Source organism: Gopherus evgoodei, chromosome 5, assembly GCF_007399415.2.
Source record: "Gopherus evgoodei ecotype Sinaloan lineage chromosome 5, rGopEvg1_v1.p, whole genome shotgun sequence".
NCBI classification, from domain to species: Eukaryota; Metazoa; Chordata; order Testudines; family Testudinidae; genus Gopherus; species Gopherus evgoodei.
Genome location: NC_044326.1, coordinates 13,876,997 through 13,904,129, shown reverse-complemented (window position 1 = coordinate 13,904,129; position 27,133 = coordinate 13,876,997). Strand labels below are relative to the sequence as shown.

General features: G+C 46.4%; 1 protein-coding gene across 2 annotated transcripts in view; it reads left to right on the top strand.

The window, feature by feature from the left end:
- SMYD1 (SET and MYND domain containing 1) overlaps positions 1–27,133 on the top strand; it is a 46,654-nt gene that overhangs the window by 6,505 nt on the left and 13,016 nt on the right. The window contains exons 2-6 of one of the 2 annotated variants that reach the window (XM_030565459.1): positions 10,884–11,060; positions 15,753–15,966; positions 19,122–19,252; positions 22,483–22,521; positions 26,299–26,491. In XM_030565459.1, coding sequence (XP_030421319.1) covers positions 10,884–11,060; positions 15,753–15,966; positions 19,122–19,252; positions 22,483–22,521; positions 26,299–26,491 — 754 coding nt within the window. The remainder of the gene's footprint in view (positions 1–10,883; positions 11,061–15,752; positions 15,967–19,121; positions 19,253–22,482; positions 22,522–26,298; positions 26,492–27,133) is intronic. The other variant, XM_030565460.1, reaches the window with a different exon arrangement.

Genomic DNA, 27,133 nt, shown 5'->3' with positions numbered 1-27,133 from the left:
GTGCTAACTGGATTCAAACTAGCTCAGGTAGGCTAGCCTGTGCACATAGACATAGCCTAAGTTTCCAGTTCATTCATGGTATAACTCTGTATCGGAGACTGGGGTGGAAGGGTCCTGAAGGTTCTGCGGCTTACGGCAGAGGAGAGAAATGGCTTCCCCTTTTTTCCAAACAAAGCAAGTGACCAGGAGAGGCAGCTATATGGATGAAAGTTGTAGTTAGGTGCATTATGGGTGGGCTTCTGCCTCTCTCTGAAGTATCTGACATTGGGCACTACCAAAGAAAGGATGTCAGATTAAACAGACCCTTGACCTATTGTGCTATTGGCACTTCCCATGTGTTTTATGAGAGTCACAAATGAAGCTTTTATGTGCTTAGAGAGGAAAGTCTAAATCTCACCCTTTGAAGTGTAAACGGTAAGCTAGTAAACTACAGAGCCAGCTGGCTGCACCTGTTGTGTCCTCTGGATATAAATGTCCCTTGCATTTCAAATGAACTTTCTGGGGACAGCTGGTTCTTCTGAGAAACCTGCCATTGCCAGCCAGTCTGCATGAAAGAGGAAGGTGTTCTAAGGAGTAAACACAAGTGTATAAACCCCTCTTGAAATGTGTGGCACATAAGCTAGAGAAGTTACTCGTTACCTTTTAGGTTTAATAGTAGGCTGGTGATGAGTGTATGAAGACGCCAGTGACAAGTTCTAAATTGCTAACCTTTGAATTTTACAAAGTGCACGTGATTCATTACTAACATCCTAAGATGGTTGTTAATGCTTGTCTCCTGGCTGCATTTGGCTAATATTACAATCTGCCACCTAAAATCCTACCTGCGTTCACTAATTTTGCAGTTTTTCAGAATCCTTCTTTATTTCCTGGCCTCAGCTATGGTTCAGTGTTCCTTGTATACTGTTAGACAGCTAACACATTGGATCCCAGAGGTGGCTGCACTTCAGTGATAGGTAAACAGATTCCTGTGTGTATATATGGTTTTATTCAGGAGAAAGCAAAGCTAGCTCCTTTTTTAGGGCCTGATCTTGCTGCCATTGAACCAATGGACATACTTCCAGTGATTTCACTAGGAGCACAGTCAAGTCAGTACGAGACAACATTTCAATCATTACATATATAGGACCTGATCCTGCAAATCCTTACCATGAGTAGTACTTGTGATGCTGGCGGATCAGATGCCAGCTCATGATGAAGCTCCTGGTTAATTCACTTGTGTATTAGTATAGATCAAAGTGATTGTTAAATGTAGAAGAGTGCATTTGGTGTTTAAACTTCATGAAAACTAATGGGATGTTAGTTGCATTATATTCACTTATCTGTATCTTGTTATACTATAATAGCAAACATTTACTTTGTGCCTATCTCATAACTAAATAACCCATCAAACAGGAAGAGGCTTTGTGGAATGCAAATGAAGAACCTTAACAGAAAAGTGCTAAATTCAAAGCAAGAAGTCATTGTGTGCAATGATCGGAGGTCAAAGACTTTAAATGAGTTCTTCACTCTCTGTCATCAAAGGAAAAACCCATGTGGGTAGTGACCCTGTCAACTTGTTTTCTGTGAGAAGACACTATAAGTATGGATTCAAGGCAGGGTCTCTGGACTGTTTGGACTCTTGCAGAGAAATGTTGATGCAAAGCAGAGATCCCCACAGATTATCAGGGTACCTGAAAGACATTTGGGAAACTGGCAGTTTATTACATCACTGCCTCCATTTGAAATTACAAACATGACTCACCTGTGCATATAGTTTACTTGCTTTAACCTCTCAATAATTCTCACTTCCTTAGCTAATAAACCTTTAGTTAGTTTCCTATAGAATTGGCTGTCAGCGTTGTCTTTGGTGTAAGATCTGGAGTACCAACTGATCTAGGGTAAGTGACCGGTCTCTTGGGACTGGGAGCAGCCTGATGTGGTGTGATTTTTGGTGTAAGTGAGCTTTTATCACAAAGTCCAGTTTGTCTGGGTGGCAAGATTGTCATAACATATTCCCAGATTTGGACCTTAGCGTCCAAAATACGGGTGTTAGTATGAAAACCTCCAAGTTTAGTTACCAGCTTGGACCTGGTAAAGCTGCCACCACCCAAAAAATTAGAGTGTTTTGGGGCACTCTGGTCCCCCCAAAAATCATCCCTGGGGACCCCAAGACCCAAATTCCTTGAGTCTCACAACAAAGGGGAATAAACCATTTCCCTTCCCCCCTCCAGGTGTTCCCTCCCTGGGTTCCCGGAGAGATACACAGAAGCAAGCTCCGTGAATCTAAACAGAGGGATTCCACCCTCCCTATTTCCAGTCCTGGAAAACAGAAGTACCGAGAGAGAACCAAGCTCCCCCTCCACTCCCCTCCTTCACCCAGAGGGAATGCAAAGTCAGGCTAGTAAATCTAACACACACAGATTTCCCCCTGACTTCTTCCTCCCACCAATTCCCTGGTGAGCTACAGACTCAATTCCCTGGAGTTCACCACTAAAGAAAAACTCCAACAGGTCTTAAAAAGAAAGCTTTATGTAAAAAGAAAGAAAAATACATAAAAATGGTCTCTCTGTATTAAGGTGACAAATACAGGGTCAATTGCTTAAAAGAAATATGAATAAACAGCCTTATTCAAAAGAACACAATTCAAAACACTCCAGCAACTACACACATGTAAATACAAAAGAAAAAAAACAATAACCCCTATTGTTTTATGATCTTTGTACTCACAACTTGGAAACAGAAGATTAGAAAGCAGGAGACAGAAAAATCCTTCCCATAGCCGAGAGGGACAGACACAAGACAAAGAACAAAGAACTCAGACACAAACTTCCCTCCACCCAGATTTAAAAAGTCTTGTTTCCTGATTGGTCCTCTGTAGGTGTTTCAGGTTACTCCTTTCCAGGTGAAAGAGACATTAACCCTTAGCTATCTGTTTATGACAAAGATAGACTGAAGAGTCTAAGGGGACTGCCTGTAACTCCCTGGTAAGACTGGTACAGTGATCCAAGAGTTCACTTTTGTTACTGGCTTGGGGAAATCTAATTATGAAACATACCCCTAGCAGCTATCTGCCCTGTTTTCTGACAGCCTGCCCGGAGGTAGGCACTCACAGTTGTGAACCACGCCAGACAGCATGACAATACTGCCTTGTGCAAATAGTCCAGCTGGAGTCAATGGGGCCACGGGCCACTACTGGGATTAAAGACCATTCCCATGTGTTGTAGTTGTCTGTACACAAAGACCAACCACACACTTTCCATTTGAATGATCTTTATTTTGCATTAAGGGAATAACTAAAACAAGAGACAACAAAATTAAAGACTTCATGGGAGAGCACAGAGAGTGTTTCCTGTGTAGCAGGCTGCATCTGAACGCCCAATGGCAGTTACCCCTGCAGTTGTGTATATGTGGAGGGGCGTCTTCTCTCCGTTTAAAGGTGCACTACACAAAAAAGTAATAATGGAGACAAGTTCATTAATCACAACATGAATATGAGTTTGAAGATCAGGCCTCTAGTGCATAAAGTTTATAAAGCATTTGGGAAAGAAAAAATCTGTGTTGGTGGAACTTGTTTAACTGACTTTCATCATATTATCATTTTTTTAAACAGCACCATGTCAGCAGTGCAGTGAAGCCTTTTCTAGACTGGCGGCCTGTGTAGATTTCAGTCATTAGTTGCCAACCATTGAAGTACCTGCTACCAGACTTTGGGATGGAATATGGGAGCTGTTTAACAGTGGACAGGCAACACTAAACAAAAGCTGAGGGCAGAGAATACAGACAAATTCTATGAAAGTGCAAAACTCCTGAATGCAGGTAGATTTTAGGTGGACACAGTAATATTGGTCAAATGTAGCCAGGACACCAGTATTAATGACCAAAATAATAAATCAAGTGCTAGTGTAGACAGACCAGGCTGCTGTTTGCACTAGTAGAGCTTACGCTGGTTTTGAGCAGGAGTAATCTCATCTGTCCAAACAGAGGTACGGCTACACTTGTGGTTGTAATCAGGGCCATATCCCCAGTCTAAAATCAAAGACCTAAATCAATGATGGGTGTAAACCATTGGAAAGCAGCCCTGTGTATTGGGGATTCCCTTATACAGGAGTCAATTTAGGTTCTGAACTCCCCTGTGTATGAACCAAACTGTCTAAGGCACTTACATGGTAGAATGAGAGCACCTCACAACCTTTACTATCTTCATTTATCCTCACAACACCCCTTTGATGTAGGGCACCATACCCGCAGCTTCCCTACTATTGTTATGTGGCTAGCTAGATCCAAACTAGCTCAGGCATGTCTATGCGTGCTCTGATTACAGTGCAGACCTCTCCTTAGGGTACGTCTGCACTGCAGCCAGGGCAGTGAATAGCAACTTGGATACAGGCACGCACACTTCTTTAATCTAGTAGCTCACTGAAAGTAGCAGCGAGGACACAGCAGTGAGAACTGCTGACCCACCCTCCCTCCTCCTCCAGGCATATGTTTGCTTGTGCAGCTCACGCTGCAGCATCCTCACTGCTATTTTTAGCAAGCTAGCGAGATGAAAGCTAGCACAGGTAACTGCACATCACACACCCAGCTGCAGCGTAGATGTACCCTAGAACCTAGATGATTTACCTAGGGTCACGCAGGGAGTCTGTGACAGGACAGAGGAATGAACCCATGTCTCTAAAGTCCCAGGCTAGGACCTGAACCACTGGATCCTTCCTCCGGCTGTCCCTAAGCTTGTGTTCGATGTCTATTTTTACGTATTGTCAGCACCATGGCAGAGAGGACATTCCTGTTTTACCCACTTGCTGCCGTACCCACTTTACATTACAGACTTTTTTTTTAATTAGTGCTTTAATATTTTAAATTCCTGCCAGACACAGGGTGATCTGCATTTAAAAAGTGCATTTGTTTTTCCTATTCCCACACCATAACTTATATGCTATGTTTCAGGTTGAAGAGTTGATAAGGTTTCTATGACATTTTCCTTATTTCCCAATTCTACTTGTGTTCTGGAAACTTTCAGGCTCCTAATATTTCTTTAGGCAGAGGATTATGTCTGCAATGCACCCTAACAGTCACAAACCTGTTTTTCCAGGAGTTAAGACAGGCTCTTAGAGGAAAGAAAAATGATACGGTAAACAGTAGCCGGCTAGATGGCGGGAGCTGCAATTGTGACAAGGAATAGTTGCAGAGAGAAGTTGGTAAATGCTTTGTAAACAAAGGTAGTCAGTCGTGTGGTAACAAGCAGTACTGTTCCCATAGATTGTTCTAAGTGTGCACTTTACTCGGACAGGCCCCTATTCAGCAAGGTACATGAGCTAACTTTAAGCATATGAGGGGCCCCTTTGATTTCTGTGAGACCGCTTACATACCTAGCAGGTGAAGCAGAGCTGTAGCCATCCATTAGAAGGCAGTGGTGCATGCCAGCACTAGCCATCTTGCTACAAATCTCTCCAGGTGATTTATTGCTATCCAGTGCTCTTGCCGTGCCTCTATGGTGGTGGGTAGGTTACGGGTGGTTTATGCCCTAGGCAAATTCTCTGTGGTTATGTCCTGGAGAAATCCTAGGTGTCTCTCTCACTCACTCAGAACTCACTCACTCACTCTCTCTCTCTCTATTTCTCTCTCTCTCTCTCTCTCTCTCTCTCTCTCACACACACACACACACACACACACACACACACACACACACACACACACACACACTTCTCAGCCCTTCCTGTAGAGTTGCCACCTGTACAGGTTTTTCCCAGAGTTGTCCCCTTTTTTGAGGTAGTTCTCAGAAATCGGCAAGGGTGCTCAGTAAACAAGGTCCTATTTTATGGTCCCGGGATCACCCCAGATGTCCCTTTTTTTGTACCTCAGAGGTGACCAGATCTTAATTTGTGCCAGGGCTGAGCCCTGTCACGTCTAGGCTTGGCACTTCATAGTCAGTTATGAAAGAAAAAAATTGCATGAGCTCTGGCACCTCTTTCATTATAAATTAAGGACAGTGGTGCAAATCCTAAACTCTCAATGAAAATGGGAGGTAGAAACTGGTATCCCCAAGGAGGTGCCCAAAATCAGGACCCTCCCAAGTAATGTGGAAGATGGAACAGCTCTGGCTGGGGCCTTTGGGGACCATCTTGTGGAGAGCAAGCCAGGGAGCCCCATGATGTGTATTGCTGAGGTGTGTGAAGGTGGCAGAAATGTCGCAGTGGACAAAGCGAGCACTCCTATCTGTTGAAATGGATTTGCTAGCAGCAGCCCCTTATGGGAGATGCGAAGAATCATAGTAATCGCTTTCATGAATTTCTTGGCTGTGGGAGGGTGAGTCAGTGGAGAGGGAGGAAGGAGAGGGAATAAGGAAGAGAAAATAAGTGTGGGGGTGGGGACTGCCTGGGGCAGCACTCCTAGGTTTTAAACCTCAGCTTGGCAGCTATTCATTTGACACACAGGGGAAAAAACTCACATTGGTGAGTGTCTTTACCTGCTTCATGGGAGAGGAGTTCTTGCCTCCCGCCTCCCATTTCTCTTTGCTCCCAGTGCACTGAGGGATTTAGGCCTGCCTGTCCCACACCTACCATTGCAGGAGGGAGAGAAGGGGTGAAAATTAATGCTTGTCTCTCACCTGTGAGAAAAGCCACAGAGAGCTTGGCACCTGGGCTCTCACGCAGGTTTGAACTCAGTGTAATCTGTTGAATTCAGAGGAGTTACTCTCAAGTTACACCAGTGTAAAGAGGTCAGGATCAGGTCCTCTGCACTGAGTGTGGCAGTTTTTTTCTGGTTCTGTTGAGTGACAGACTCACTAAAACAATGAGGAGTCCTTGTGGCACCTTAGAGACTAACCAATTTATTTGGGCACAAGCTTTCATGGGCTATAACCAAAGTGGATTTTAGCCCACAAAAGCTTATGCTCAGATAAATTGGTTAGTCTCTAAAGGTGCCAAAAGGACTCCTCATTGTTTTCGCTGATACAGACGAATATGGCTACCCCTCTAAATACTCACTAAATGAATTTTTAGGGCAAATTCTCAGTGGACAGGCAGCCAATGTTTTAACAAGGGCCTATGGGAAACCAGGAGTGCATGTGCTAGAGACAGGAAGCTTGGCAGACTGGGGTATGCATCCATTTGTTCCCTCTTTTAAACAAAAAAGCTCTCTCATACTTATAGCCCAGGAAAGAGTCAACAGCACTTGGCAAAGACGCTGATATTAACTGCACTTTGCTTGAAATGTTTATCCTTCCTTCCCGCTAGGCATGTGGAATATATTGCTCAGCATTATTCAGTTTATTGGGTATGATGCCTCATGGGGTTGGTGTGATGGGTTTGGTCACAGAGACCCCCTTGGGACTGTCCTCTGATGTGCTGAAGTTACCTCTGAGCTTCTAACTTGAAATCACCTGCCAGCTTGGGACTCCAGAACCCTGCCTTGTTGAGCCAGACGCGCTGGCCTGCTGCCACACAGACCCAGGGTCTGGGCCACGCTCTCAAAGCTGCAGACTTTAAAAACAGCTCAGCAGGTTACCTATCTCCAGCATCCAGCTCCCAATGGGATCCAAAACCTAAATAAATCTGTTTTACTCTGTATAAAGCTTATACAGGGTAAACTCATAAATCGTCTGTCCTCTAACACTGATAGAGAGATATGCCCAGCTGTTTGCTTCTCCAGGTATTAATCACTTACTCTGGGTATATAACAAACAAAAGTGATTTTTATTAAGTATAAAAGGTAGGATTTAAGTGGTTTCAAGTAACAGACAGAACAAAAGAAAGTCACTAAGCAAAATAAAACAAAACATGCAAGTCTAAGCCTAATACATTAAAAAGCTGATTACAAGTAATCTCACCCCTAGAGATGTTCCAGTAAGCTTCTTTCACAGACTAGACACCTTCCTAATCTGGGCCTAATCCTTTCCCCGTGTACAGTACTTGTTAATTCCAGCAGACATCTTAGGTGGTAAACATGGGTATTCTCATGACCAGGGCCATCCTTAGCCATAGGCAGAACAGGCAGCTGCCTAGGGGACCACTAGGTGTGGGGGCACCACTCTGCTGGGAGCTTGGACAGATGGGAAGCATGTAAGAGCAGGGCTGCTGGGTCCTAGAGAGAGATGAATGCAGCACAGTCTGAGGGAGGGGATTGGCTGCTGGGGTCTCTGGGAAGGAGTGGGGGAAGGAACTCACCTGTAGGGTGACAAGTTGTTCCAATTTTATAGGGACAGTCCCAATTTTTGGGTCTTTTTCTTATATAGGCTCCTGTTCCCCCCCGCCCCCGTCCCGGTTTTTCACACTTGCTGTCTGGTCACCCTAGGTGGTGGTAATTGGTACCTATATAAGATAAAGCCCCAAATATCGGGACTGGTTCTCTAAAATCAGGACATCTGGATCTGGTCACCCTAGCTGGGAAGCGCATGTCTCCCCTGGGCTGGCAGTAATCCATCTCATCCGGGGGGAGCTGCACAGGGCAGGATGAGTTGCTGTGGCTTCATGGGTGCCCTGTCCCTGAGATCAGATGTTGTGCTAACTTCACCATGGTCAGTTGGGCTGGCGGTGGTGCCCATTGGCATGTGATCGGACCTGAGGGTTTGCTGCTGCTGTTGCCACTCTGCACCCCAAGCAGTGGATTTTGGGGTCCTGCAGTTTTCCACCTATCTCCTCCTCTACTGCAGCTGTTGGATCAGCAGGCTGGGGGGTGAGCCAAGCATGAAAGCAGTACTGTGTTTCCATTTAAGATTGTCATTTAACAAATTTGGTCCCCAAAAATGCTTGCTAACAATCCTGAACTCAATTTCAATATATATTTTTAAAAAAAATCAATATCTTAGCCAAAAACAGAAAATTAAGTTGACAATTATTTGTGACAAGTTTGGGATGGGGAAGGGAGTGGGCCAGTTTTCATCACACAAACTAAAAATGTTGACTGACTTTCCTATAGCCCTGTTACTGCTAAATAGAGCCCTCCAACAACTGTAATATGCTCATCTCCTTACTAATGTATAGAGAAGGAGTCGGCAACCTACAGCACACGTGCCAAAGGCAGCACGCGAGCTGATTTTTGATGGCACGCAGAGGCAGGCTGAGCGGCTGAGCCTACCACTGCTCTGGGGTTCCGGCAGCTGCCCCATTGCCACCCGGGGTCCTGGCCGCTGGCCCCACTCAGCACCCACTGCTGGCCTGGGGACCCCCAAGGAACCCCAGGCTGGCAGCGAGCTGAGAAGGCCAGCGGCTGAGACCCTGGCTGAGCCACTCAACCCGCTGTCGGCCTGGGGTTCCATTCACTCAGCTGGTAGAGGGCTGAGCAGGACTAAATTCAAGGAAATAGGAAAACAAGAGCAACTAATGACAAAGTGCAAGAACCTAGAGCAGTGGTCCCCAACCTTTTGCGTCTGGCACCCGCCAGACAAAGGACCGTGGCAGTGGACGAGCATCCGCCAAAATGCCGCTGAAATTCGACGGCATTTCAGTGGCGATGCCTCTAGATGATGATGCTTATCGGCAGCAAGCGGCGTCATCCAGAGTCATCACAGCCAAAATGCCGCCGAATTTTGCTGGCATTTCAGCAGATACTTGCCCGCTGGCCAGTACGCAGGTGCACAGAGAGGCCCCTGCAGGCGCCATAGCACCCACGGGCACCGTGTTGGGGACCCCTGACCTAGAAAGCCTCCTGAACCACGGCTATCATTTTGATTTAAATGGACTTGAACTGTATGAAGAATTGAGTATACTGTCATCCGTGTTGCCACATGCAAAATCGATGATGGACATTGTACAGTTTACTCATACCAGCAAACTTGTTGACATATATCCTAATGTATACATTGCCACTTGTATTCTACTGACAATTCCTGTAACAGTAGCATCAGGAGAATGGAGTTTCTCAAAACTAAAGCTCATTAAAAACTATTTCTGCTCTACAAGGAGTCAGGAACACTTAAATGGTCTTGCTATTCTTGCAATCGAACAAGACATCACTTTGTCATACGATGACATTATTCCTGATTTTGCAGCCAAAAAAGCCAGAAAGATTGCTTTTAATTAAAAACAAATCCTCGTTTCAATACCTCTTCATATAAATTTCCAATAAAATATTGACAAATTAAAAAAATTATATTATTTGCATCATTCTGTCAAACCAGAATTTTTTCTATAGTGCTACTTCTTTCGTGCTAGTCCATCAGCATTACAGTGGCTTAACTACGTTAAACTGGTTTTAATAACATGCATGTGGCAAGTTTTCCAATAGTGTACTTATGTTTGTGTTGCTAAGAGCAAGACAGGCACAGGGGCACCAGTTTAATAATCCTGCCTAGGGCACCATAAATCCTAAGGACGGCCCTGCTCCATGACAGATTCTTTGTCCTGCTCCACCCCCTTTTATAGTTTTGGCACAAGGCAGGAATCTTTTGTCTCTCTGGGTTCCCACCCCACCTTCTAAATAGACACATGCCACTGTAAGCCCTCATTCTTTATTACCTCAGGCTGGCCCACAGATACACAGGAAAACTTGCCAGTAAATAAACCATTTACAACCAGTTGTCCTAGTCAATATGAGCCATCAAGATTCTAAACCACCATTAATGTCCCACACTTTGCATAATTACAATAGGACCTCAGAGTTTATACTTCATATTTCTAGTTTCAGATACAAGAATGATATATTCATACAAATAGGATTAATATATTCAGTAGATTTTAAGCTTCGTAATGAGCCCTTACAAGAGACCTTTTGCATAAAGCATATTTCAGTTACCTCATATTCATACTCAAGCATATTTCCCTAAAACGTATGGATGCAATGTGACAGTTAGGACCTAGGCTATGCTCCCTAGGAACGTCTCCTTGGAGCCTGGGGCCAGCTGGGAAGTCTGGATCGGGATCCGATGGACTTTTCCTGGTTGCTGACTGCCTCTCCTTTTGTCTTTTTAGCCTGACTCATCTGGTCTGCCACACCTGCTTTAAAAGGCAGGAGAAGCTCCACCGTTGTGGTCAGTGTAAGTTTGCCCACTACTGTGATCGAACCTGCCAGAAGGACGCCTGGCTGAACCACAAACATGAATGCTCTGCCATCAAGGCGCATGGGAAAGCGCCCAACGAAAACATCAGGTGAGAGGGCAAGGGTGATGATTTTGGTCTGGTTCCTGAGTATGCCTGAGAAATGTAGGCTTGAGGGGGGGTTTCCTCTTCTGTGCTTGCTCCTCTCCACCCCTCCCTACCTGTCGCTTTCCCTTAAGGTAGGAAAAAAGTGGGAGTGCAGTGGTCTCCAACCTTTTTACTTCCAAGATCACTTTTTGAATTTAAGGGCAACCCAGGATCTACCCTGCCCCTTCCCTGAGGCCCCACCCCTTCCCTGAAGCCCCACCCCATTCACTCCATCCCCCCATCTGTCCCTCGCTCACTTTCACCAGGCTGGGGCAGTGGGTTGGGTTTCAGAAGGGGCTGTGGGCTCTGGGCAGGGGCCGAGGGGTTCACAGTGTGGTAATGGGCTCTGGGCAGAGCCTAGGGCCAGGGGTTGGGATGCAGGAGGGGGTGAGGGGTGCAAACTCTAGGAGGGAGTTTGGGTGCAGGAGGAGCCTCTGGGCTGGAGCAGAGTGTTAGGGTGAAGGAGGGGGTACAAGGTGTGGGCTCTGGGAGGGAGCTCAGGGCTGGGGCAGGGCTTGGGGTGCTAGAGGTGGTTCAAAGTGCAGGAAGGGGTATGGGGTGCTGGCTCCAAGAGGGGGGCTCAGGGCTGGGGTGCAGCTTCCTGCCGGGCAGCATTTATTTCTGGCAGCTCCCAGGTGGCAGTGCAGCAAGGCTAAAGCAGGCTCCCTGGCTGCCTTGACCGTATGCTGCTCCCGGAAGGGGCCAACATGCCCCTACAGTCCCTGGATGGGCAGGGGGCATGTGTCTCTGCATGCTTCCCCTCTCTGCAGGCTCCACCTCTGCAGCTCCCATTGGCCACAGTTTCTTGTTTCCAGCCAATGGAGCTGCGGGGGCAGTGCTTGCAGGCAGGACAGCACATGGAGACCCCTGTCCCCTAGGGCTGTAGGGGCACGCTGGCCACTTCCAGGAGCAGTGTGGGGCCAGGGCAGGCAGGGAGCCTGCCTTAGTGGCAGTGGTCAGCCCCGCTGCACCACCAGCGATCGTGATTGACTGGGAGAGTGTAACAGCATGTAGACTAACCCGGTGGCACCTTCTGCTGGTCATCTCGGGGAATTAGTTTCCAGCCTCCAGAGCACCCCCTGTTGGCCGGTGTCACACTACCGCTGGCCCCCTGTGTCCCTCCCAGACCCCAGGTGACCCTTTCACTGGGTGCTGCCCCCTGGCAGTACCTCCACTGTTTCTCCAGGTCTCCCCACTCAGGGGAACCCCCACCCACTACCCCCACCTCACCTCAGTCATAGGCTACTGCCAGTCACCAACTCACCCTCCACACACTGGGGCAGACTGCAGCATAAGCCACTCATCATAGGCAAGGTTGGGTCTGGACCTGCTGCCTCTACCTATTGCTGGGCTGCCCCTTTGCAACCCCAGTACTTGTCTTAGGCCCTCAGCTAGGCCCACAGCCAGGTGGCTTTCCAGGCTGGAGCTCCCAGCTCCTCTAGCTTTCCCCCAGCCCTGCTCCACTCCCTAGCAGCCAGGCTCGTTTCTCTCTACAAGCAGAGAGAGGGTGTTTGGGTTCTGGCTCACAGCCTCTTATAGGGATCAGCTGGGCCTGACTGGGGCATGGTCCCAGCTGTTACTGCCTTCCTCAATCAGCCCAGGCTTTGCTTCACAGCCCCAGCCCTCTCCTGGGGCTGGTTTTAACCCTTCCAGGGCTGGAGCGGGTAACTGCTCCGCTACAGGGAGTCTCTAGGATTGATCAGTTGGTTGTGATCGACCAGTTGGTGACCACTGCTCTAGTGTATGGAATCAGAACTGCTCACTTGTGTATCTTAGATTCTACACTGGAAAGAGCAATAGGGGATTGCCTTTTAGCTCAAGTGGTAGGAGCTTGTGCTTCTTGGAGCAGGCAGATTATTTGTATTGTGCTAGCGCTCAGAAGCCCTCATCCTGGACCAGAACCCCATTGTGCTAGGTGCTGTACAAACGTTAGACTGTCTTCGCCCCAGGAGACTTACAGTCTCCATCCCTGCTGTCTCTGGGAAGTTCTGAATGGCTGTGGCATTGGTGAGGATCATTGGTGGCTAAAGGTCCATCTACAATGCACAGTGGAGAAGAATGCAACACAAAGAAAGAGTCAGGTTCCTTCCTCTCTCAAACCATTTCCTCACTCGTCCCTAGAAGCAGCTGAGCCCTCAGAGCTGCACATGGCTGAGTGTGCTTTGCATTGCATCATGCCATACTGACTGTGCACAGTGTGTCAAGTGGCAGGCGAGGGCCTCCAGGGAAAGGAGACAGAAGGGGTTTCTGAAGGGGCTCTGGGAAGGGGTTATGCTCTGTGTACTGCATCACCAAGAGGGATAGGATGGGGAGAGTCCCTTATCTCTCTTCCCTTTGCTATGACCAGGCTGGCTCCAGGCACCAGCAAAGGAAGCAGGTGCCTGAGGCGGCCAATAGAAAGGTGCAGCACATTATTGGGGTAGCACCTCCTGGTCTTTGGCAGCAATTCGGCGGCGGGTTCTTCACTCCCTCTCTTCCTCTTCAGTGGCTCTTCGGCACCAGCTCAATCGGGTTTTTCTTTCTTTCTTTCTTTTTTTCCTTTGCTGCTTGGGGTGGCAAAAAAACTGGAGCCAACCATGACTGTGACTCTCAATTCGTGGCCTGCCACCTGCACTGCCCACCTGCCATTTGCTGTCGCGAACGTTTGAATTCAGCACGCAAACATGTTGGGCCTTACAGGCTGTCTCGGGAACATAATGCTGTAGCATAACCCACTCATTCGAGGAGGATATGAGTTGTTACAGCCCCCAGCTTGAACGCTGGGCTCTAGGTCAACCTGTAGCAGGTCGTGCTTGTAGCTGTGGAGGCCCTTGTTGTGTTGGCCAAGAGGGCAGCTGTCACAGAAGCAAACTGTATTCAAAAACTGGGCAGCTGAGTCCAGCCTGACCCCACCTGAATCCCTGTCCTCACTCTTCTCCAGCAGTCGGGCCTTCCCGATGGAACTGTAGCTTGAAGTTCTGTTGGGCCCTGAACTCTGCATGTGATCTGCCATTGCTTGGAAGGGCTTTGGGGGCCTCTAAGACCTAGGGCCTCTTGGGAGATGGACCTGTTGTACCATCTGACCTTGACTGTATGCCACTCTGTGTTTGTTTTGTATTGTGTCACACTGGTGTACCCATACATGCTCTTTGGGGCAGGGACCTGCTCTTTGTCCAACCCCAATCACCTACTGAACAGTGCTGTGTACACTTCTAGTCCTGTATAAATAACACAGCAGAGGAGAAGAAAATACATTCATTGCTTGGGAAGCTACTGAATGTTTGGAGTTGCAGGGACAGACAGCTTAGAGCAGTGAGGAGAGCTGGGAATAGCTTTGGCCTTTCATTTAATCTCTCCAAATAAACTGGAGAATCTGCTGATAGCCCTAAGGAAGGTATGTCTAAAAGCCATTCCTCCCAACAGCAAAGTTGACAGCTCTTGCCATCCAGAAAATAACAAACATTTCTGCAGTGAAGCAAGTTAATCTCCCCTTAAAATAAGAAGTTAAAAAGCAGGTTGTCTTTCGCTAGGACATGGAATTGCCACCTGCTTTCCCTGGGTTTAGTCTGTCGAGTTCCTTCACTTATCAGCCTAGCTATTAATAGCCTCTGTATAAAAATACCCCTTTGTGATACATGAGACTGAAAGGTATTGTTAGCTAGTGGCAAACATAGCTCCAGGGGCTAGCAATCACTCAGACGGCTCTGGAATTCAAGTGTGTGTTGCCAACCACCAGTGTGGGTATTCAGCCTGCAAGACAAGCACAGGAAGGATGGAGACCTCATTGCCACTTTTAAAGTGGCGTTAACAGTCGCACTGTGCACATTGTCCACCCATGGGGCCTGTGGAGCTCAGGGTACATTATCCTTCGATGGTTCCACTCCACAGGAGAACCCCCCTTCATGGAGGTCCACTAGGAAGCCACTAGCTCTGGGAGCTCTGCCAGGGGTGGTGCTGGAGTCCCAGAGGATACACATAGAGTGGAGTGGAGAGTGGGTGCGTGGGGTGAGTAAGAATGTGCCATTTCTTAGCTCAATAACTCTCTAGAGGAAGGATTGACTAGTGGTTAGAGTGTGGCTGGAGACCTAGGTTCAATCCCCTGCTCTGCCATGGACTTTCTCTGTGATCTTGGACAAGACACTTAGTCTATTTCAGTTCCCCATCTGTAAAATGAGGGTAGTAGCACCCACTCCCTGCCTTTGGAGGATGTATACATTAAAGAGTGTGAGGTGCTCAGATACCCAGGTGATGAGGGCCAGATAAGCACTGTAACTAGAGCCACAAGTTGATACATTTTGTACCATGTTCTGAAAACAAAAAAATTACCAAACTCCCTGGTTTAAGAGTTTCATGCTTTACTTTACACAACTAGAGAGAGGACACAAACAACAGAAAATTCTCGTCACTTTTCTCCTTTAAGTCTCTACATTGTTTTCCTTCTGTGCTTTGAAGGGCATGTTCAGTTGTTTTGGTAGCTACCTGCAAAGGGAGCCAGGAGCCATTGATTGAACTAATTCCAGATGAGAAATTCATCAAGGCCAAATCCTACCCCTGCTTTGCCCTATTGCAATGTGATGGCCTCTATTCGGTCCCTGCCACCTTGCTGGGCCTGGGTTTGATTGTCTGTGAATTGCACTAGCACACTAGAGTTTCCTAACATGCTTCTGTATTGGCCAGGCTGGCAGCCCGCATCATGTGGAGGATAGAGAGAGAGGGAGGCGGCCTTACAGAGGGCTGCTTGGTCTCCATCGATGACTTGCAGAACCACGTGGAGAACTTCGGAGAAGAGGAGAAGAAAGAGCTGAGAGCCGACGTGGAGAGTTTCCTCAATTTCTGGCCCCCCCAGAGCCAGCAGTTTGGCATGCAGTACATCTCTCATATATTTGGAGTGGTATGTCAGCCTCCTGGGAGAACAAAGAGAGAGCTATTTATAATGCCCAAGGATGAGGGCTATGCTGAGTTCACAAAGAAGGCTGAAAATGAGCCTTCTGTCACTCACTCCTGTAGCCAATTAGTTCATTTTATCATCCATTTATCATTGTGCTATATGGCGTTATGGTCAAGGCATATGCTGTTGCATATATAATCAATGTATGCTAAATAGATTGAAGTTGCAGGATTGTAGAAGTATAAGATTGACAAGTATTTAGGACTGATGAGTGTGTATTAGATACATAAGTAAAGCATGGCTGGAATGCAAGCCTACAGGCTGAGGCCTGTAAGATCTTTGCTTAGACAAACTAGGCCATAGACTTAAGAACACTTGACATGAGTGGATGACGTAGGAATAACCCTATGTCAGCAAGTCCACAAGACTACTGAAAAAGATGTGCCAATAGTTAACATTATGGAAACCGAGACTGCAATAAACTGCAAGCTGTTGTCCAAGATCATGAGACATCTGATTGTAAAATCATGGAATGTCCTGTCCTGACTGCAGGGTACTTGTTGTGTGTAGCTGCTATGAGAATAAGAGGAACTAAGAAACCACCTATGTAAAATGGGTCACCCCACTATTCACAGGGTGTGGATGTACAAATAAAGAAAAGAGGGTTGAAAACCTCATGCATATGCATAAGTAGTTAGGTGTGGTCAGAACAACACTTTCCAGTAAAGTAGTTTGCAGTTTTCACTAGAGGCTTTCCCAATCCTTTACAAAGTGAGGAAAAACAATGAGGAATCCTTGTGGCACCTTAGAGGCTAACAAATTTATTTAGGCACAAGTTTTATTGGGCTAAACCCCACTTCATCAGATGCATAGAGTTAAAAATACAGGAAACAGTATATATATTACCACACATGAAAAGATGGAGTTGCCTTACCAAGTGGTGGGTCAGTGCTAACGAGGCCAATTCAATCAAGGTGGAAGTGGCCTATTCTCAACAGTTGACAAGAAGGGGTGAATGTCAACAGAGGGAAAATTAATTTTTGTAGTGACCCAGCCACTCCCAGTCTTTATTCAGGCCTTATTTGATTATGTCCAGTTTGCAAATTAATTCCAGTTCTGCAGTTTCTCCTTGAAGTCTGTTTTTTGAAGTTTTTTTGTTGAAGTGTCCAGGGAGATTGAAGTGCTCTCCTACTGGTTTTTGCATGTTACAGTTTTGATGTCTGATTTGTGTCTATTTATTCTTTTGTGTAGAGATTGTCTGGTTTGGCCAATATGCATGGCAGAGGGGCACTGCTGGCACATGATGGCGTATATCACATTGGTAGATGTGCAGGTGAATGAGCCCCTGATAGTGTAGCTGATGTGGTTAGGTCCTATGATGGTGTGACTGGAATAGATATGTGGACAGAGTTGGCAATGGGGTTTATTGCAGGGATTGGTTCCTGGGTTAGTGTCAATCAAGGTGGAAGTGGCCTATTCTCAACAGTCAACAAGAAGGGGTGAATGTCAACAGAGAGAAAATTACTTTTTGTAGTGCTAACGAGGCCAATTCCATCAAAGTGGACTACAGAAAGTAAGTCTGGGGCTGGAGCACCCATGGAAAAAAGAGTGGGTGCTCAGCACCCACCGGTGGCCCTGTCGATCAGCCCCTCCCACTCCCTCCCAGCGCCTCCCATCTGCTGCGGATCAGCTGTTCAGAGGTGGGCAGGAGGCACTGGGCGGGATGGGGCAGAGCAAAGGTGGGGCACACTCCGAGGAGGAGACAGAAGGGGGTGGGGTGGCAGCAGAACGGGGGTGGGAAAAGGCGGGGTGTGGGGGAGATGGAGCAGGGGCAGGGAGAGGCAGGGTGGGGGTGGGATAGGGACAGGAAGAGGTAGGGCAGGGTGGGGCCTTGGGGGAAGGAGTGGAGTGAGGGCAGTGCCTGGGGCAGAGCAGGGGTCAAGCTCCTCCAGGGAAATGAGAAAGTTGGTGCCTGTGCACCTCAGTGAACCAGTTATGGCTTTGATTCTCTGCCTGGCCCCGGTGCAAGTGAGAGTCAACATGAGGGTGCAGTAACATAAACAGTCCCAAAGAACCATCACCAGCTGAGGATAGATGGACAGAGTGTGCTCCAGTGATTCCTTCTCCCTGCACCAGGGGCCAATGGGAGATTGCATAGGAATTGGCTATGCTGACGCTCAGCTGGGGGGATGCAGCCAGTCTCTGCTCCCTCTGTGCTGCTCCAGCAGAAGGAACCTGTCCAATGGGTCAGTGGCAGGAATAACAGAGTCCAGAATCCCTCTCACCTCTGCTAACTGCTAGACTACACTCTGCTGGTCCTTGGCTGGAGGATAGGACCAGGGAGGCCAGGAAAGGAAATAAAACAGATAGTAGTTGAGTGAATTATTATCTAGTGAACAATTCATTTGAAGGATTTCCCCTCATTTTCTGTCTGTGAATTGTGTTAGAACAGCCTATGTTTTTTGTTACTGAAATTAGTCACTGAATAATGACTGCAAATAATTCTCAGTTTGTTGATCATTTGGGAGTTGCCAGGATGTGGTAGGTGAAAGTCATTACGAACTGGGTTATTTTTATTTGGATACAGAGGTCACGTGACGTTGTGTTCTCAGATTGGGTGAGTGTAGCCTGTAGAATTAGGTTGATCCAGGTACTCTCACAAGTTTGGAATTTGCTTCCTGTGACTGCTCTGCACAAATTGCTTAAAAGTCCCTTTTCCCATGTGACTTGTTTGCTAGAATATTTGCAGAAAATGAACACAAAAGGGGCTTTAACATACTCAAAGCAACCGCATTTACAAATGGGAATAAATATTAGCAGACAGTATTTTGCAGTGTTTGCTTTAGATCATGCAGTCTATCTGCTAGAGTTCTGCATTGTGAACTTTCTCGTGCTTTGTTCAGGCTAAAGGATGCTGTTTCTAGCACTCCCTGTGTGTATCTCTCCCTTGTTCCCAAAATTTGAAGGCCACGCCCCTATGCCTGGAGCACAGAAAATACACATTTTATGAAGAATCAGTGAAAAATATTCCATAATCTAGGGTGCTATCTGGGGCTCGTTTAAGTCAATGGCAAAACACCTGTTGAATTCAATAGAGCCAAGATTTCACCATTATTCTCCTTCCCTAATACTTTTTTTGCCTATGTTTTGGGGGCTAGATAAACTGCAATGGCTTCACCCTGAGTGACCAAAGGGGACTGCAGGCTGTTGGCGTGGGCGTCTTCCCCAATCTCTGCCTGGTGAACCATGACTGCTGGCCTAACTGCACTGTCATATTCAACAACGGCAAGTGAGTACATTTCCATTCCAAGGGACGGGGGAGACGTTTGCCCCAATGCTTGACTCATTTTCCAGATTTGGTCCCAAGCCTCACGTTGTGCACCTTGGGAAAATCCCTCGGTTTCCTCTTTTTCTGGCTTGTTTGCGGAAAACAAAATATTAGACACAGGAAAGCCAGACCCCTTCGTGGTGAGCTGCAGGTCTGCTGCTTTTTCTGTCTTTTGTTGTTATTGTTCTTACTGTTTTTTGGTGCACAAAACAAATACGCAAAAGACACCTAGAAGGCCTGGTCCAAACCCTTGAAGCCATTGTTTCAATTGATTTTAGTGGGCTTTGGATCAGGCCCATAACACTCAAATGGAGTAAAAGAGTAACAAGACATATTGGTTACACTTTATATTAAGGTTCCACTTATAAATAATTTACAGTGAATGGATGTTTATGGTAAAGCAATTGTTATCAAAGTCCAGGTAATAGGTTGCTTATAACTGTGGCTTGTAACCACATATAATACCTTGATGAGTTTATAACCATCTATAACACAATATACTCATGTGTCTGACATGCTTATAACTCCTAGTAATCATTTATTAACCCTTAATAAACCATTTATAAATGGAACCTTAATATCAATTGTGACTGATGTATGTGAACGGAGACCCTCAGGTAAATATGGTGCCGAGCACCCACAATTCCTCCTGGGGTCAGCTAAAAATAATAGCTGAGACTGAAAGGGATTGGACAAGTTCCAGTGGAAAACACAGCACCAGCAGACCAGTTGGACAGGGCTGGTAGGTTGCCAGCTGCCAGAACATTTGTCCAGCCAAGTCAATGGGAGGGGTGCATGTGTGTTCAGCACCTCTTGGGATCATGCCCGCAGATTTTAACATACAAGGAAGGCCAGATCCTCAGCTGGTGTGAATGGGCATTGCTCCATTGACTTATACTGACCTATGCTGACTTACACTAGCTGGGGATCTGGCACACAGCGTATAAATCCGAGCAAAACTGCTGTCACTTTAATTAAAATAAGAAAACTTCAGAATGGCTATATCGTTCGTAGGGTTTGTCACATCCTATTTTCACAAGATAGATAGATAGCGAAGTAGTGAGATCAACAACTCTCACATCTGATCTTAGCTCTTTGGCAGTTATGTACGCCCAGGCACATGTTCTATTACTGAATTTAAACCATTTGGTTATTTTTTTAAAAAGGCATTCCAGTTCACTTTCAATAGGCACTGCACACCAGGCCTGGGTTACTTGCAGAGCTATCTGTCATGCCAAGTGTTTGCCTTCAAAAGATGGAGAATAGTTTGAGCTGCATTCTAATCTCAGATGTGTGGCACACTCTGGCCTGTCTCTTTAGGACTCCACTACTGTGCATACACCTCAAATCCTCCCCCGTGAATGAGGGTACATGCATTGTTTCTTTAATCTGTGGCAGGAAGAGGGCTGGGGATGTTCTGAGGCAGAAACTTTCCAGGGAAACAAAGAAAGAGTAGATTTCAGGACAATACTGTTTCCCTGCTCCTAATAAATGTCTTTGTTCAGTGCTAGAAGAAAGTGACTCCTTCTGTGATTATTTGCCATTGCCACCTGACACAGCTGCACAGACCTGGGCTGCACACTGCAGATCTACCCAGGGCCTGGGCTGCAGGAACTTTTCCTCTCTGCTCCCAGGATGGCAGTGGAGCTTCTCCACACTTGCTACTCCAGCCACAGCTGTAGAACTAGCTTCCACACTGCCTGTATCCCTCTCCATTGGGAGCGATGGCCCAAGAATCCACGTAACAGCTGATCTAGTGGTCTTCCCTCACCTTGCTCCCAAATGCCGATCGTGCAGCCATGGGCCAAGACTCCTTCTGGAGCTGGCCTCTGCAAGGCACAGGGGAAGTGCACCTACTCCATGGCCTCGTAAGAGCCTGCCCCCCTGTATTGTGATGTCAGTGAGGTTCTGCCACAGACAAGGTCTCCTGGGTCCCCATACTCTGGGCTGTGCTGAGGAAGTGCAAGCACACTAGCAATGTGTGAGCACACTAGCAATCAATTACATAGATGCACATCAACGCCCACCACATGTCTGAGCTTAGAATCTGCACCTTTGCTTGGAACATTGCTGTTTCTCATGGCTCCTGAGACCTATTACTATTTTAGCTCTAGATTTCCAGGGCCCTATGTGCAGTGAGTTGGAGGTCTCAGTACAGTGCTTAGGAAACAAGTGTTCATCTGGCAAACCAAGGGGCCCTGCAGCTGGCAGATTCAGCTGAGTTTCAGAATTAACTTCCCTGGAAAATGTGGACGGTTTTTCTCCATGAAAAGTCATACATTTAAGATGGTTTAAATCATGACTTTACAGATGGTTTATCATCTAGTTAATTACTGCTCTCCCAAATCCCCTCTCAAAAAAATGTCCCAGACACTGGTATTCTCCAGATCTCTATGCAGTTTCCCCCTCAATGAATTTACCAAGACTTGTAAAGTGGGTAAACTTGTGAACAAATATCATGCTCGGGACATCTGCTGACCACTCAGTGGAGTCAGGAAGGACACTCTCCACCCCTCTCACAATTAGCCAGGTGCATTATGGCCATTTCTTGTCTTCCTCTGAAACCAGTAAGAGGTGATGGGGCCTACTCCCATAACAGTCAATGGGTATTTTGCCATTATTTTTAATGGGGCTGATCAGATATGATCATTTCTATGTTTCTAATAACTGGGTTTGATTTTCCTTTCACACTGGTTTTAAGCCAGTGTATATCTATTGGTGTCAATAGAGTGATTCATGATTTATCAAAAAAAATCAGATCCATTCTTTCCATAATGTTGCAAAATATAAGTCTTTCTCATCAGTGACTGAGGCTGTCCATATATGCCTAGATCCTAGCAGATAACACCTGTCCATGGCTAAACTAACTGCAGATAGACCTGATTCCCCCTTGACACTCACATGCAGTCTTGTGCAGAATGCTTCTTAAGTCACAGTGCCAGGACAGCTGCCAGCTGAAATTGCCCCAGGCCACCGATGGCCGATTCGGTTACAGCAGCTGTATAGTGGCAGCAGAGAGCTACATCGCTTCAGACTCCACCCTGCAATTGGATACGTGTCTGTCCCTGGGACCCCTGTATGTCCCCCAGGCCGTGAGCAGCTACTGTTCCACATACTGTATGTGCCGATTCCATTTTGCTTGTGTCGTACGTGTACCTGTGTAAACTGCAGATGTTTGTTTTGTCTTTCAGTCATGAGGCTGTAAGATCAATGTTCCACACACAGATGAGGTGGGTTGGTCCTGTAAGCATAATCCTTCCCCTTTGACCTTCCCTTCTGACCCTGTGTTAACTAAAAGCCACAAGCAACAATGATGAGGCTTGAAGCTGCCTCGGTTTGTGGATAGTTTCACTCTATCCATTCTCAGAATGTAAATGTTCCCTCCCCCTACCATGTGTAAAGTCCCACTAAACCCAAAGCCTCCCTTTGTAACCTCTGCATTTTGTAGTAGATTTTTAAAAAAGCTGACATTATTCAATATGCTCAGACTTGCCACTTGTTAATGCCCTCTCTGTCTCCTCCTTCCTTCCTTCCCCTGCCTGCTTCAGTGTTTCCCTTCATGCACTCTTCACTCCTGTTCTCTCAACTACAGAAAGAGCATGAAAGTCCAGCAAGACCTCGCTAACCTTGCCCACCCCCAAATAATTGCAATAAAACCCGGTTTATTATGAGATGAGAAGTGATTGCATTACTGACAAACTAAATACTCTGTTTCTTTGTAACAAACAGTTCTCTCTGGATGCATTGACTATAGCGGCAATACACTGAGATTTAGATGTTATCCATTTTTATCTTTAAAAGTTGTTCCTGTTATGCCTTTTTACGATGCCACTGTTACCTGTTCAAAATATTTTCCTGTGTGATGTTTTAAAAGGATTTTTAAAGGTGTATTTTTTTTTAATTCTCTGGTTACCTCATTGCACTTGATATATTGCAATCTGTTTAGTTTAAAGAGACACTGTTGTCTTAACATATATGATCCAGAATCTCAACACATGTAAACCAGCAGAGCTCCATTGACTTCAATAGGATCTGCATCCAAAACAAGCAGGCAATTCATTGTCATAAATTAGAATTGAAATATTTTTAAATGATTTTCACCATTAATGTTGTTTGTTTCCTCAGTGCATTTCCATGAAAATAGACTAGTGAGTTTTGTGTTTGTTTACAGACATCATATCTGGTCAACTTCACTTTCTGGCTGTTTTGTGTCCGCACACTGGGGCAATGCTCCAGTTACAAACACTGCAAGTTCATTGGAATCTTGGAGGAAGAAGGGAAGGTCGTGGGAGCAGTTTTGTTGATCTTAAAGTCTTTTAAAAACCCTGTTTTGAGCCCTTATCAAGTAGATAGTGTCCCCGTAACTGTATAGTTCCAAACAATTCCTGGTATTTCTTTTTTTCCACAAAATGTTGCCAGCTCCTTCTATGGTACGGCTGACTGGTTAAAAATACCTAAATGTCTACTGTGCTTGGGCTACCAAAACATCAGAGTTCAAAAGCTTGATTTTGTTTCTCTAAGTTTATGATTGGCCTTAGTTAAGGCCCCACTAAGTCTGAAAAGGGATGTGTATATATGTAAATCTTCACCATGGATACTGTACCTTATGCATTTTCTCCTTAGAGTCACAGCTGGTTGCACCTTACTCTGTGTAAATTTAGTACTTTCTTGTGACATAACTAATAGCTGTCCTTTTTGATGGCATGTCCAGTGATGAGTCTAGTATGAAATAGCCTGTTGATATAATCTAATGCCAACAGGTAGTCAAGGCCAGCCGCACCGGATGAATAACTTAGGTAACAGTCCTAGAATTTTATGGCTGAGAGATTCAAAATTGCGACCCCTGCATAAAGAAAAAAAAAAAGAGGAGTCTTTGTGGCACCTTAGAGACTAACAAATTTACTTGGGCATAACCTTTTGTGGGCTAGAACCCTCTTCATAGTTATGGTCAAAAAACATAGTTATCCTGCACAAATTTTAATCCTCTTGAAAAAATGCAGTAATGAAAATCACTGAAGTAGATCTGCTCCATCCATCCCTTGAAAATTCTGTGGGTATGCTTTTGGCTGTATTTGCACTAGGTGCCGCTGTTTCAGTGAAAGTCAGGAGTTCCCATCTCATAGACTCATAGACTGTAGGACTGGAAGGGACCTCGAGAGGTCATCGAGTCCAGTCCCCTGCCCTCATGGCAGGACCAAATACTGTCTAGACCATCCCTAATAGACATTTATCTAACCTACTCTGACCTCCCCTGTACTGCTGAAGTCAACGGGAATATTGCTATTGGCTTCAGTAGAGACAGGCTCAAACCTTTAGTAAAAGAGGATAACTATCTGAATTGTTTCACTTCCCAAGGCCCCACTTTCCTCCCGCTCAGGTCTGGTGTGCTGCTCCATTTAGCTCTGCAGTTTACAAACTAATGTCATTACTGCTGCTCTCAAGGCAGTGAACACTCCCTGTAGGGCTTTATCCTGCTCTGAGAGCCGGGGTGGGGGGTTCCTCTGGACATGATTTGCTGAAGTATAGACCTCATTCGCTACAAATCCCCAGGCCTCGTAGAGAGGTACGCGGCCCTTTGTGGTGGGTCATGCAACTAAACAGCTGAGTAATAGCAGGATTGGGAGCATGGTGATAGATTAAAACAAGGTAAAATGTACTGTAGATCCGGTCACTGGACTAGTTCCATTTTGCTGATATATGCTTAGCAATGCACAAATACATTTTGCCCACTAACTGGCATTGCGGGAACAGCCCTGGGGCTCTGTTCTCAAAACTGTAGTGATCTAGTGCTAAGGAGTTGCTAATAGGTGGATGGGGGGGAAAGAGTCAAAAAGGGTCAAATGAAGGAGAGATATATAGAAACAACCTAGTACTTTTAACTATCTCCGAGGGCCTTATGTACAGTCACTTGATGGAGCTTTCCCCCCCTTAGATAGTAACCCTGTTGGGCTAAATTCTCTCTCAGTCACACCAATGCAGCCCATTAACATCAGGGGGCTTGTACCAGTATAAAGCAGAGGAGAATTTGGCCTGCTCCAGTGAAACAAGCTATGGTGGACTTTTGAGTATTCCAGGGCTTTTAAACACATGCTAGAGGATGAAACGAAGATGAAAAGTGCTGGCTCTTTAAGGGGGTGGGCTGGCATCATTCCGCAGCTTTCACCAGAGTACTGTAGTAGCAGTTGGTATTTTCTGTATGGTCAGTAAAGACAATAGTAACATGCTTGCAATTAGAAACATGGGACAGTTTTGTTAGGAAACCTGAAGCCCACGTAAGACTGGCCTCACTGTACATTTGAAGCGTGGCCATCTTCACTGAAGGGTTTGCTTAATCTTTGAGTAGAGATGGGTGAAGGGACATGAAAGTCACTTTCAGATTCCTGATCCAGGGCTTTGGAAAAAACAAAGTCTCTCCCACCTTTCAGGAATCCACACTATGTTTTACACTGAGTCCAGTATGGCCTAGATGGGGTGGGGAGGCAGTTTAGTCAGTGCTTTTATTCACAGAGTGCAGACATGATCAGAAAGGCTAGTTTTAGTGGTAGCTGTGCACTGTCAAGTGTTGGTGTCTTCATTTGAGGAGATTCCCCAGTAAACCAGGACAGAGCAATGGCCTGGAACCAAAGATCCACATCCAACTACCCTTAAACATAATCAAAGTTTGTATCTTAGATTCAGCCCCTAACTATATAAGTGGATCCAGATCTGAATATCACAATTCAGGCCATTTATACTTTCAAGTGAACTTCTGGTTGGGACCGAGAGAGGGGCAAGAGGTGGTGAAGGGTTTGGACGAGGCATTTTGTAGTGTGATTTAGAATAGCTGAAGTGCTGCACAGATGTGTATTTTCTTCAGTATTTGAAGGGTTAAAGTGGTCCTTTAAGGCAACAGTTTGCTTATCGGAGGCAGGATCTTTAGTGGAAATTGTCCCTTTCCATTTTGCAAACAGTGTCCTGGACTTGAGATGTCTCTCTCTAACTCCACATCTCTTCCTGTCTGAAACCAGAATCGAGCTGCGTGCGCTGGGTAAGATCTCACCTGGGGAAGAGCTGACTGTCTCCTATGTTGATTTCCTCAATGTCAGCGAAGAGCGGAGGCAGCAGCTGCAGAAGCAGTACTATTTTGACTGCACGTGTGAGCACTGCCAGAAAGGGATCAAAGATGATCTGATGCTGGCGGTAAAAGAAGGTGAAAACAAGGTACATCACTGACTTTGTTAGCAGCTCTCAGTCATGGGGCAATGCTTCTTCTTCACTGTTTGTATTGCAGCAAGTAGTAGGGGCTATCCCCCAGGCAACAGGAGACTGGGTAGGCCAGAGCTAGCCCAGCTGGGTTAAAAGTAAGTTTCCCTGGTTACAAACACAGGGTCTAGGTCAGTGTTTTGGCCACCAGGTGCTTTTCTTGGGTAGTGATTTGGGGGGAAGGGGCAAAGCAGCAGCCCCTCCTCTGGGGCTGCCAGGAGGGGTTGGATTCTGCCCACCTCTGGAGCCACAGACACCAGAGGAGCAGACAGCCAGTGTGAGTTCCCCACCTTCCCGGGGATGGTGGGACTCAGGCTTCTGGTTTCAGCCCCGGGGTGGCAGATGGCAGGGTCCGGCTGTGCAGCAGTGGGCTGCTGCCACTGGCTCTGACCGCGGGACTTTGGGCTCCAGGCTTTGGCTGCACTATGGCGGGCTCCATCCCCCGGCCTCCATCTCCGAGCTGACCCCTGCCCCTCCATCACCCTGTTGTCTCCCTACTCACCTCCCCATCCAACACTTAATTTGTGCCCCAGCTTGCCAGGTCTGAGTAAATTTGCTGGCAAAAGTAAGATTTGAATGTTTGTTAATATCACTTTCGCT